The sequence below is a fragment of the Bubalus bubalis genome, chromosome 11 (assembly GCF_019923935.1).
Source record: "Bubalus bubalis isolate 160015118507 breed Murrah chromosome 11, NDDB_SH_1, whole genome shotgun sequence".
Taxonomy (NCBI): domain Eukaryota; kingdom Metazoa; phylum Chordata; class Mammalia; order Artiodactyla; family Bovidae; genus Bubalus; species Bubalus bubalis.
In genome coordinates, this window is record NC_059167.1 from 41,542,876 (window position 1) to 41,556,837 (window position 13,962).

General features: G+C 37.3%; 1 protein-coding gene across 1 annotated transcript in view; it reads right to left on the reverse strand.

The window, feature by feature from the left end:
- The window catches only part of FBN1 (fibrillin 1), a 264,477-nt gene that overhangs the window by 104,624 nt on the left and 145,891 nt on the right, over positions 1-13,962 (reverse strand). The window contains exons 13-17 of the mRNA XM_025295542.3: positions 12,010-12,129; positions 8,626-8,751; positions 6,744-6,866; positions 3,501-3,623; positions 2,288-2,440 (exon numbers count right to left, since the gene is read on the reverse strand). Of these exons, the coding sequence (XP_025151327.3) occupies positions 2,288-2,440; positions 3,501-3,623; positions 6,744-6,866; positions 8,626-8,751; positions 12,010-12,129 (645 nt within the window). The remainder of the gene's footprint in view (positions 1-2,287; positions 2,441-3,500; positions 3,624-6,743; positions 6,867-8,625; positions 8,752-12,009; positions 12,130-13,962) is intronic.

Below are 13,962 nucleotides of genomic sequence, written 5' to 3' on the forward strand. Positions count from 1 at the left end.
AATTGTGGTCGTTATTCTTTTCCATCTGGGCAGGAGCTGGTACTGTAGTGAATTCAGATCAGCATGGGTTTGAACGCTGATGACAATGCTTATTGCTGAGGGTCTCGGGAACAGGCCCTTTCCCCTCTTCTAGTTTCCTCTTCTATAAAGTGTAGAAAAGGATACCCAACTCACAGGGTAGTTCTATAGATTTACTGAGAGAACACGTAAAGTGCTCAGCACAACTCAAGCACTTAATACATGGTAGGTGTTCCTGAGCTAACTTAGTGTCGTGCCCCAGAGACAGTAGAATAAGGGCAGAAGACAAATTCCTAATCATCACTCTTCTGACTGATTGCTACAAGGAGTAAATGCTCAGCAGTCAGGGAGATGTATCTTCATATATAGTTTATTTCACTTCCAGAGCACAGAGATGAGCTTTGCACGTTAAATGGTTAGTGTTTCTCATTAAAGTGTCTAAACACATTTTTTTCGGATACTTTCAGTACCTTCTACAACTCCCCTTCTCTCCTGAAATAAGGGACATCCTACATTTTGATCCTTCATTATTTGGCATTTTCATTTATCAAAGAGGTGGAGAAACCAAACTGAATGGAACCATTTCCACAAGCGGACCACTTTTGTGTAAATTCATTCAAATATAAAACAGAAGCTAGTGGAACTAAGCTTCAAATGTGACTATCTTTAAGCTTTAACGCTTAAAGAAATCTGCTCTCTTTGGGTCATCTTATTATAAGTCTACCTCTTTCCCATGTATCACAAGAATTCTTTGAAGATGTACTTGGTCCAGAGGAAAATGTAAAAACAGAGAACTGTATGCACCAAGGGTCCTGGATTCTAAGTTTTGGGTATTCTCTTCATTCAAAACATGAACAAATCACCTCTATTCTTGTGTACTAGGTTTCAGGATACTCATCTACCTTGTAAATTCAAAATATGCAAGGAAACTACTTTGAAAAGTTAAAGCAACATACAAATGAATGATATTAATAAAACACTACTATCAAGTTACATGGAAGTATCTTTTTAGATAGAATTACATTTGTATATTATATAACCAAAGTATTGTTGCAAACATGCATTTCATTGATTAGTAATCATATAGTTAATGATAATTTGTATATTATTCACCAGGCGAAGCAGTCATCTGAAATAAAGCTTGCTTTCTTTAACTGGCATTCCCCCAATTTAAAGACTTTAAAAGTTTTCCACTTCACTTTCTCTAACTTCTTATAACAGATTTTAATTGCTGTCTAATTTCAAATAATAACATTCTCAAAATGGCGAATGCTTAAAAATTGTGAGTTCATCTTTAATTGATAGTATCTAGGCCAGAAATAAACTAACTGTATCTCACACGTAAATCAACCAGTCAGAGCTATGTGTTTTCAATATTAGGACTTACTCTATTTTAGGACATTAGATGCCAAGAGCCAAGGTACCTTAAAATTACGTTCAAATGTTGACAGTCTATTGCTTTCATTTCAATAAACTATTTTTGCCTTACAAATAGAAATAATTTACAACTGGAGAGGATCTTCTGGATTATCTAGGACAATTTATTTTCAGATTAAAAGGCCAAGGATCCCTTTTCCATATTATTCAATTTTATAATTGTTTATTAACGTAAACCATCTCAAATCCTTTTGAAATTAGGTAAGAAAATTTCCTAAATAAACAAAAATTCACCAAAAAACCTGAACCCTACAATTAAGTAATTTGCCTGCCTGTGGCTGGAGAGCAGAATTCTGACTCACTGACCAGTTTTCTTTTCGCTAAGCTATGTCACTTTGAATTGAGAAAAATACTTTTTCCCTAGAGTGGAATAAAATCATTTAGGGAACGCACACCTAAGTCAACATGAAGGATTTGAAAAAAAATTCACAAATGGACTTTTGGAAAAAAGTTGGAAACAGTCAAGTAATCTGAAAATTATTTATTTTTACACTCTGTAAAATTCTGCTTTTGTAATAGCTCCTGCAAAATGTAACACTGTGAAACAACTTTAGAAAACAAGGTAAGTTGCATGTACCCTAAAGAACATGAATATTACTGAGCTGGAGAAATTCCGATGGGAAGCATAAATGTGCAGCCTAATCCAGATGATAGCTGAGTTGGTGGGTAATGTGTGATCAAAGCCTGACCAGCCCTTTTCAAGACCCCTGCAAGGTATGTGAGGTACCTGTAGAGTATCATGTAATCTTTCCCCGTAACTTCCATAAATACAAAGACTGAAGATGGGGGCAGAAGGCTGGCAGTACTAGGGCATCCCCATGACACAACATACCTGAATTCTGTGAAGGACATGGTTGGCAAGGTTCCCCGAAAGCATACTCCGTGCTGGCACAACAGCATTCAGACTTGGTAACAGCACCAAACAAGGGTTTGACACACTGGCCTCTTTTGTATCCACCATAGCATGTGCTCCGCATGTGTGTGTCTGAACAGGAAGAAGCATCTGTCATCACACTATCATTTCCAACAGACGGGAACCCCCCAGGTTAAAGTTGAAGCTGGCTTTATTTAGCCATTGTCACTGTTCTTACTCACAGAGAATGCCTCTGGTATTAGGCCTCAATAGAAAACAAAACAAATTCTTCAGCTTCCAAGCACTGGAACCCAATTACTAGACGCTTCCAGTTTTCTAGGGACTATTATGGTTTAGCCGCTGTGAAATCCTTAAGGACTAGGATTATACCTCACTCATTGTTTTCTTCCCCAGGCTTGTACAGAGAAGGCAGTTGATAAATGATGAATGAATGATGGATGATCATTCAATCTCACCACATGATAAACAAGATTTTTATTAGAAATACAGCCCACTCCAACATAATCATACAATTATTGAGTATCTGAATTAGATGTACTTTCAAAAAGGAGGATGTTTGATCTGTAAAATTATATAAATCTTAGATATTGGTCTAACTAAGCAGTGTCAAATTTACCACCAGGAGGGGATTTCCAGCTATGACCAATCTTTTCCCAGTTCAAAGGGGATTGGGAAAAATTCCCTTTCTTAAGAATAATTTGGATAAAATTTGTATCTATTTATTAACAAATCAGAAACTTCTTATAAAGCCACAAAAAACTATTATCATATAAGTTCCTGGATCATCTATATCCTCTTTTGAATTCTCTACCTCCCTTTGGACATTCAGTTCCTTAGATGAAAATGAAATGTTCGTCGTGAGATAATTAGGGACATATAGGTCAATCCAAAGACCATAATCAGCAAAGGAGGGCTGGAGAAAACTGAGGACGACTAGGACAAGGAAGAAGGAGAGGTGTGGAGTCCTTTGGTTTTCATTTATCTCAGCTCATCTTTCTATCCCTTGAATTAATATTCACTTTATAAGAGAAAAAAAACTGACCCTGTTGGTCTGTTGCCCACAGATATTAACTGTATCATACCTGCTGCAGTAGAGAACATTTGCCATTGGTTGATTTTACTGACAGAGGGTGGATCTCTATAGTACATCTAGTTATGGCCGTGATCTTACCAACACACACACGTCCGTCCAGACCCACAGCCAGTCCAGGAAAGCATTCACATCGGTAGGAACCATCAGTGTTGACACAACGCCCATTCATGCAGATCCCAGGTGTTTCACACTCATTAATATCTGTGGTGGGGAGAAGCACTTATTAAAAATGAAGTCACTTCATCTAAAACCATAATGTGCTTACAAGTCTAAGACTTGAAAATAGAGAAGGTTTACAATAATGTGCAGCATCAACAATAAAAGCTCAATGAGATGCATTTCATTTTCCTTTGAGGAAAGAGGAACGAAAACTGAGAGATAAACTGTCTGAGTTTATTTCTTTTCCATATAAAGCTATTTCAATAACATTCTCCTGAGATTTTTTTTTAATCCAAAGTAAGAACCATAAAGCAAAAACAGAATTGGAAGAAGAAGGAAAGTGACAGCTAAAAGACAAAGGGTCTTGTGTAATGTTTCACATGGCAGTTCTTCCAGGACTGTCAGAAATCTAGCTTGATAATAAACTGCATCTTTGACCTGGGCAGGAAGCTTCTCCTTTTGGCATCCAACACTCAGACTGGTGTCCATTCCAGTTATCACTCATGCCTTAACTCACGCTTTAAATCTCAGGGACAATTAGAAAGGCATAAGGAGACACAGAACTAAAGCCTAGATGGAACACCATAAAAAAGGAACAGAAAATGAATATAGATGATTTTGATGACCGTTCCAAGCCAACAACAGCAGTGTAAGCAAATGGAACCCAGCAAAGAAAAATCTCTCTTACACATTCCAAATATTTTACAGTATCATATGTGTATATTAGGGAGGTCCGGTAAAAGACTTTATTGGGCACATACTAATAATAGCAGATATTTTCCCCCTCAAGATGGGGAAGTAGAAATGATACCAAAATTGTTTTGGAAAACATATAACACTTAGAAACAAGGCATTTTATAACAACTCCGTTTATAATATACAACGAGTATATGTGAATATTTCCTTTCTTCTGACCTTAAAAAGGCAAATTGAGACTGAAACACCTCTGCGTTTTACTCAGCTTGTGTTATTTGGCACAAAATACATTCAGATGGTCCAAGATTCCGTGTACAGATTGTATTTTAAAACAGCAGTTATATTTAAATACAGGAACTCAAACTGGTTCAGTTATTCAGGTCACTTTTTTGTTCAAATTGAGATCTACAGTAAAGCAGTGGTGACTACAGCCTGAAAAGTAACACAATGTCTTTTTTACTGGGGACAGAGATGGAATGGGGATCCAGAGAGCATTGCTCAGAGTGAGCGGCCTCAACCTTCAGAGAGTGATCAAGGGAGGCTGGTCATCAGATTAGTCAACTGTAGAGATTAAATTAGCATTGTTCATTCAGCTTTGAACAGTCACAGCTTTAGGGAATCAGAACCAAGTCCTTAGCACTCAGAGGAAATCTTACTTAGTGATATCAAGAGAAAAATTATGGAAAAGAAATATAGCATATAAGAAATTTCTTTCCTTTTTCTTCCTTTATTCTTATTACAGTACATGCATTCCATTTACTCTATATATCAAAATAAAGAAGACATAGGGAAGAATAGGAAGCATTCTTCCCTTCTCTTTCTAGCTCTGTTTCTTAAGCTAGAATGGTAAAGTCAGAACAGAACTTTTAATCATCAGGCACTTTCAAATGAATGGAACAATCCGTTTATCAATAAGACACTAGTTCACTAATTGCAAACAGTTGCAAAACCTAGTTTCACCTATGAGGTCATAATGTGCTCTGAAACAGTTACATCAGCATCATCTATTGGCCTCCTTGAAGAGGCTGTGGCCTGGGTCACTGGCAGCCTGTAGGCATCGAAAGGGAATCTTAGCAAGCTCCAAGGTAAGAGGAGTGTGTGTTCTCAAAAAAGGTCTGTTCACAAAGGGGCTTTCACATTTCCTTGTGTTATTTTATTTGGAAGCCTAGTTCCAAATATTCCAGCAATCATTCCCTTCCCCTTTCTTTCTCACTTGTACAGCACTTAATCTAACAATCTGGTGCTTTGTTGTATGCTGTCTTAATATTTCCATGTTTTAATCTTGTCTTCCTGACTATAAGCTCCTCCCGACACATCGCTCAAAAGTACAGAAACCAATTTCCTACTTCTAATTTTTAAAAAAAGAAAAAAGTTTCTCTTGCTGTGAAGGCAGATTTGCACAATATTAAGAGCCACTGATGTGAAGGTCATAGAGAATGTAGGTAAACAACCAAGGGCTAGAAGCTCTTTTAAGCCTAGAGAAAATACACATCATGCAGAAGACTTAATAAACACAAGGCTTTCTACCATAACATCTTTACCAAAGCTGCCCACCAGGGGCACTCGGAGAAGCACCATAGAACTTTCTCCTGCCTTCTCAATCTTGAATCGCTTGACACTCTACACTTATACATCTGAAGCTACAAGCAGAAGGCTTTGAATGCATGCCGTATTTTAGCAGATTTCCTGGACCTGTTTTGAGTATGGTGTTCCTTGAGAGTCTGGTTCCAACTCAGATCTTGGACACACATGCAATAGTTACTCATCCTTAACTACATTAGGCAAGAGACACTAAACACAAACTTATCTCTGATGACTTTGCTCAGGACCTCAATGTTCAACAGCACAAATAAAAATTTTCATTTTGCTTCACTACCTGGAGCAAAAAGATATTCCAAAAGTTACAGAACTAAACAATGGTTCCTGGTTCCTTTATTTCTTCTGTTTAATCTTATTTTCCCTTTTTGCTTAATGTGACTTGATAAAGTTTAAATAAGTTGTGTTTCTTAAGGTATTTTGAGGCAATTACTAAGAGATCATTGTAGTAACTGTCTACAATATTTTATTCAGTGAAGATACAAGAGGTGGCAAATGACAGCCATCAAGAAGCCAACTGCAATTATTCCTCAACTACAAGGAAGTGATGGAACTCAGCTTATGCAATAAGATGCTCACGGCTGTTGGTAGTCCAAATGAAAGTTCAGCTTCTCATTAATTTTCTATGGAGCCTGAGACTCTTTTGAGAAGACACCAAAACACCCTTTCTGAAATAAGAACAGCCTTCTGAGTATAAACCGTAGCTCTCTGGATGGCTTAACTTAAGAAGAAGTTCCAGTCAGGTTTACTAATCCAGAACTAAGGGTACTATAAATGGTGAGAATTAATAGGGAAATGTGGTAGCTTTAAGCAATGTAGAGAGGAGAAAAAACAGGTGAAGAATATGACTGAGAGTTTCATAGCACAAACCTTTACAATAACGCCCATCTGAGGCCAGCTGAAATCCAGGTTTGCAAATACATTTGAAACTGCCATCTTCATTGATACACATTCCATTAAGGCACATATTCCTTATGCTGCATTCATCCATATCTGAAAAACAGAAGATGTATTGTCTTAACGACCAGATAAGTAAGCTTACAAAGGAAGCCAATCTGGATCAATATAATTTTATTTCTTCACATATCTCTACTTCTTGTTATTATTGTCTAAGGTTAATTTTCATTCAAATTATAGCATACAAAGAGAAGAGTGACATATGAAATATGAATTTTAAGTTCTCAATTTTTGACCTGTGCTTGCAAACTATAGGGCTAAACTATAGGACGTGGATATATATACACACATACGGGCTTCCCAGGTGGTGCTAGTGGTAAAGACACAAAAGATGTGGGTTCTGTCCCTGGGTTGGGAAGATCTCCTGGAGGAGAGCATGGCAACCCATGCCAGTACTCTTGCCTGGAGAATCCCATGGACAGACAAGCCTGGTGGTCTACAGTCCATAAAGTTGCAAAAAGTCACACATGACTGAAGCGACTTAGAAAGAATGCATATATACATATATATGTATACACAAACATATACAGATTATGAAATATATATGTATATATGTATACACATATGTATATATATTACATTCATGTAGAATTATATAAATATGAATTTTCATATAAATATTGGGTTGGCCAAAAAATTCACCTTACAGAAAAACCTGAACAAACTCTTTGGCCAACCCAATATATATATATTTAGAGATTCATATAACTTCTAATATACTGAAAATAAAAACAAAATCAAAATTAAGAAAGATGAAATTTGAAATGTATTTAGGCTACTTCCTGATTCTTTGAAAAGGAGAAACCAGAGAACTGCTTGTAGTTTGAATTTTAATAGGGGTAGGATTTTTAAAATGCAAGACAATTATAGAGCACAGCCGTGACAGCTAACCCTTAGGATCCCTTGATCATGGGATATTTCTTGAAATTCATCAATATGCTGTTTGATTTAACATTGCAGCTCTTAGCAGGCACTTGCTCTTCTAGACACAGTGTGTTTTCACTTACAGGCTTTAGTCAGACCAAAGTAATTTATGATTTTTTCTTTTTTAAACAAGATTCTATCCCAACTGAGAATTTTGGCATTAAGTCTTTGAATTGAATCACTGAGATAATATTCTGCCAAAAATGTTTCTAAGAACAATTTTGAAATTCTTTTAATGTATGAATAGATTCTTGGGGTCTTTCCCAAAGACGTTGGGAAAGATGATAAGGAGCATTCTTCATTTTTTGTTAAAGGTCTAAGAAGTAGAAACTCATCAGTAATTGTCATATTCTCAATTTCAGAAAAAAATAGGCAGAGGAAAAGACAGAATGAAAAAGCCCAATTCAAAGTGAGGTGATTAATTCAACAGGCAATATGAAGGCTGACTCTCAGTCGTCAATATTTCTCTCAAATTTTACATTTTCAGATACTCATTAGTAATATTTCATTAGTACACACTTTAAACAAAAGACTTTTAAGTGACTGAAGAATGGATGATATTAGGTGTGTTCTGTTTTTTTTAATGTACAAATTCTGACTGTTTAAAATTCATAAATAATGATTTATGCTATAGAAGTTTCATCATTAGGAATCTTTGAAAAGCAAGTTTGGCTCCTATATTAAAAATGTTACTTGACTCACACAAAAATGAATTAAAGAATTAATACTATTGAAAAGTTAGGTTTCCTCTCAGATAACCACAGGTGAATATATACCTTTTACTAAGTATTTGACCTTGTCTTGTTAAAGATTTTTGGTACTGAAACTGCAACGGAAAAAGCCAAATAACATTATTATTACATTATATTACCTTCACAGTTCTTCCCATCTCGTGTGACGTGAAATCCTGCATTACACACACAATGGAAACTGCCATCCGTGTTGATGCAACGTCCATTATTACAGATACGGCCATTCTGTAAACATTCATCAATGTCTAAAAAGAAAGAGTTAAAAAGAAAGAAATAGCTTTATTTAGGGGATTTAAAATTATTTTACTGCTCCTTCTTACCATCTCCAAACTCATGATCTTAGTCTTGGGTTTCAGTTACTAAATAATATCCTTTAACATAAATTCAGAATTAAACAACATGAAATATAATTAGGATGACTAATAAAAGTTTGAAAGACATACAAAAGAAAAGATGCTGACATAATAGCATTCAATTTAACTTTAATTTCTAATAAGACTCCCTAAATCTCAATTCTGTAAACAATATAGGTTCTTCTGTATCATTTCCTAGCTAATTTAATGAGCCAGAATATATCATTATTTACAGTGAGCTTTGGCCGATGTCTTTTAAGACATGATCAAAAAGGCAAATCTGATGATAGCTGTATCAGAATAATTAAACAGAAATGCCATTAAAAAAAGTTAAAAAACTTAATTCCATCTGAAAACTATCAATCATTTGGCTCTTAAATGTCTATCTTCCTTATGGCAATTCTGGTCCAAATACAGTTTTGTTTATAAATTCCTAGTCTCTTTTATAACTTTATGAGTATTCTGTCTACCAAACAAAATATTGGTACTTCGGGGATATTTTCCCTTTTTTTTCTTTTGTGTTTAAAAATTATGCCAAATTAAATAACAGAGCAGGATACAAAAGTGTTAAAAATGACAATAATTCAAACAACCTGCATCTGATCTTGCATTTAAAGATTAATAATTAACGTCAACTGGACAACAAGGTACCCTGGATTATCTATTCCCCTCAGTTTCCAGGCTACATGCCTGGATGAACATCAAAGGGGATGAACACAAACCATCCTGTCTACCGAGCACATAACCTATGCCAGGGCTTATTCCCCAGGAGACAGAGGCCAGGGCGCTGAGCAGAGCTGGATGGGAGCAGACCTCTCCACGCTGAGTGGGGGCCACGTGTCCCTGGGTATAAGTGCTCTAAAAGTCTTCTGGGCGACAAGAATGTGCACTCATGGCATACTGGTTATTCTGACTGTCTATCCTGTGTCTGCACGGTGTCTTGTGGTTGACCCTCAGACGCACTTTCTTTCTGGGCAGATCCAGCAGTGGTTTCCACACGAGTCATTGGACTAGCTGAGGCAGTCTGGGCTTTCCTTCTGTCTGATCTTTGTGCCAACAACCTACAATCGTTTTCTCTCTCATTTATTTCTTAATCCTTACTAAAATCTGACTAGCTCCATACGCTAAAAAAAAATAGTAAAAAGCCACATATTCTTCAGCAGACTTTTTTAAGATTTTATAATCTACTTTTTTTTTTTTTTAAGGATTCTATAATCTATGGAGGCCCAAGGATAAAATAAACAGGATAAAGAGTTCAGCTTTTTCTCTCCTCGCTAATTTGAAAATGCCATCGGGGCTCCGCTGCATTACAAAAATAAATGAAAAGCTTGCCATTCAAAGTCTCGTCTGTGTTTCTGTATGTTTCTACTGTCCCCTTCTGTTCAGTTCCTCCTGTCCTCCTTCTCAGCTGAGTATACAGCCTTTCTGACCATTCTGTGACCACTGTCATCTATCTCCAAATGTGAGCATGTTATCAGCTTCTCGTGTTTGAGATAAACTTAGCACTAGCTCTTAAAAAACACAGTACTTGAGGCTTTTAGGTCATCCTCAGTCTCTAATAAATTAAGTCTCAGACTGATGACAGTAACATGCACCTCCACTCGCCGGTTCCCACCCTAGAAGAGTGCTTTCAATAATGCCTTCTATTTGCTTATTTAACAGTGCTGTCTTCTGAAACACTGGTTTCAGCTTATTTTCCACTATTGAAAAATGCCTAATATACTGTGTGTATGCACTGATTATTTTAAACAAAAGTCATAAAGAAGGACCTAAACTCAGTTAAAAATTCAAACTATACTTGTAATTCAGTAAATAGACCATCAATAGAAATATTAACAGGTTCAAATGTTGTACTCCAGGTTTTTCTGCTCAAAATTGCCATTTATAAGTAGTGTACTAAGATACACTGATGGCAAGAAATCTCTAAGTCAGAACCCAATTCAAAGATTTTGAAAACAGTCACTAATTAAAAAAAAAAAAAAAACACTTGTATGTCTTCAACTCATATAAAGAACTTTTTGCTAAAAGAGGCAAATAAAATTAACTCATTAATGGCTGACAAATTTTTAAAGCAATACAAACTTCCTTATATTTCCCTGTATTTAATTTCAACAGAGAATTTTCTTGCCTTTATCTGCCTTTACTTGATCAATGATAATAGATCATTCTGCACCAAATTTATAGAGATATAGATATTTGAGTCCCCTGAAGTGGGAAGCACATCTTAATTATTTCTATCTCAGAAACTCAGTATAACATTGCTATATTTTAAATGGATAACCAACAAGGACCTACTGTATAGCACAGGGAACTCTGCTCAATGTTATGTGGCAGCCTGGATGGGAGAGGAGTTTGGGGAAGAATGGATACAAGTATATGTATGGCTGAGTCCCTGCACTGTCCACCTGAAACTCACATCGTTAAATCGCTATACTAAAATATAAAATAAAACATTAAAAAAAATAAAAAAGAAACTCATGACTTTTGGGTGGATTAATAAGTCAACTACTAAACAAAACTGAAGGCGAATTTTTATGAGGAAACTTTACAGCAGGGCTTCTCCAACTTTAACACGCATAAGAATCCCTGGAAGATCGTATTCAATGCTGATTTGGATTCAGCAGGTCTCAAGTGGGGCTTTAGTCAGTGCATGTCCAACCTGCCCCTAGCCGATGCTACTGCTAAGGACACGAATCAGCAGCAAGAACTTACAGGCATTTCTTATCCTTCAGGCCTTTCCACTCAGCAACTAATTGCAGGAAATTTCACCTGGAAGTTTACTCTGCTTTTCTGTCCACAAAGGACAACCCTATTCCCTAGCTTTCTGATTAAAATTTAAGAGACAATAGTGACAAGGCAAAAAAAAAAAAAAGGGGGGGGGGTAGTCGGGAGAGGTTGGTAAAAAGAAGATATTCCCACAGGCACAGAAGCATCTTTAAAAAAAACTGGAATGTTTGCCAGATTTTATGATGTAACATAAAATTATGATGTAACATAATTCGGAGAAACAATTTGTGGAATTAAGTGCAAAAGGCAATGGGAGTATCTTAGTCTCTCCAAGCAAGGGTTATTTAAGCTCCATGGAATTCTTCCAAAGCAAACTCCTCACTTAGCATACACGTCCCCATGCCAAGCTCAGACTGAACGTACCTCGGCACTCTGTCCGCGTGAGTGTGCTCTGATAACCAGGTCGGCACTGACAGGTGTAAGAGCCCTGCGTGTTAATACACTCGCCACCAGCACAAGGGTTCTTCTCACATTCATCAACATCTGCAAAGCACAGTATATTTTAGTAATAAGTTAGATGCCCATAACTCTAAGACCGTTTTGTTGGTTTCCTTTATATGTTAAAACACTTTCAAGAAATAAATAGCGTAATGAAAGCTTCCTTTTTCTTTCCACTACAGTAACGGTGCCACCAGCCACTTGAAGACTGGTCGGGTTGAGCAGTTAAAGTGTATTATTTTCCTGTGTCATTCTTCAGAGTAAAATGCCAAATAGTAGCAACCCAACACTCCAAGCTAATAAACATTTTCTCTTCCCTGGGTCTGGTCTAAGGGAATCAAACAGACTAACATTTCAGAAGCGGCTCCTGGGTAGGATTCCGAGTGTCTCTTGAAACTCGTTACTTCAATAAAAAGAAGGCCCAACCATATCCAAGCATTCCTTTCTGAGTTGCTTTAAGAGTATTACAACAAACCATGAGCTATCGCAGTTTGAAGGACACATCTCGCCCACCATTGAGGATGCCACCACGGCTACCTTGTCCTCAGACAGGCTCTCACTAGTTTTATAGTCATTTAGAGCTACTGGTATACTTACAGATAAACTGGCTTTTATTCCTCTGTAAAGATGAGGAGGATAAGGCTTATGGAAGAGAACCCACTTGTCTGAAGTCACAAGCTTCTTGTGGCAGATGCAGGTCTGATCTCAACCCTGAGCTAGATGTTTCCTCTCCCACCTAGCTCTGGAAGACCTCTAAGGATTGAAGCACTCTCTCCTAGTGGGCTACTTGAAGGGGCTTTCGAAAACATTTTATTCTTGCGTTAGATTTCTTCCTTCACTAACTTCATTGCCTTGTTAACAACTTAAAGTTCCTTGCTTCAGTCTTTAATGACTAACTAGACATAGTTGGTGAGTTATTCATTCAAATTAGTAACATCTGCAAAGTTTCATAATTTGGGGGTATTTTTAATGCTTTTTTTTAATGGTCAGGCTTCAATACGATGTCTTAAGTTAGAGTTACCAGCAATGCCTTGAATTCATTTTACAATAAAAGTTAAAAGCCACAATAGTAGCCATAGGATTTTCCTGGTGGCTCAGTGGTAAAGAATCTGCTGGTCAATGCAGGAGATTGGCTTTTATCTGTGAGTCAGGAAGATCAGCTGAAGAAGGAAATGGCAACCCACTCCAGTCTTCTTGCCTGGGGAATCCCATGGACAGAGGAGATTGGTGGGCTACAGTCCATGGTGTTGCAAGAGTCGGACTCGTCTTAGCAACTAAACAACAAGAAACAACAGTAGGCATAAGAATGCCCCCACAAACATGTTCATGTCCTAATCCCCAGAACCTGTGAATACACTACATGGCAAGGGGAGTTAAGTTAAGCTACTAGTTGGTAGAATACCCATTCCTCCTGAAATACACAGCTGTGCTGTGCTGGGCTGTGCTTAGTCACTCAGTTGTGTCCGACTCTTTGTGACCCCATGGACTATAGCCTACCAGGTTCCTCTGTCCATAAGGATTCTCCAGGAAATAATGCTGGAGTGGGTTGCCATGCCCTTCTCCAGGGATCTTTCCAACCCAGGAATCGAACCCAGGTCTCCCACATTGCAGGCAGATTCTTTACCAACTAAGCCCCCAGGGAAGCCCAAAATACAGCTGGGTCCAGTGTAATCACAAAGATACTTAAACACGAAGGAGAGTATTAGAAGAGAGAACCTGAGTTAGAGAGAAATCTGAAGAAGCTACACTGCTGGCTTTGAAGATGAACAAACAGCCCTTCAGCCAAGGAAACAGGCAGAGACTTGGATTCTCTCCAAGAGCCTCCATAAGGAACACAGCCCTGCTGACACCTTGATTTTAGCCCGGTAAGAACTATGT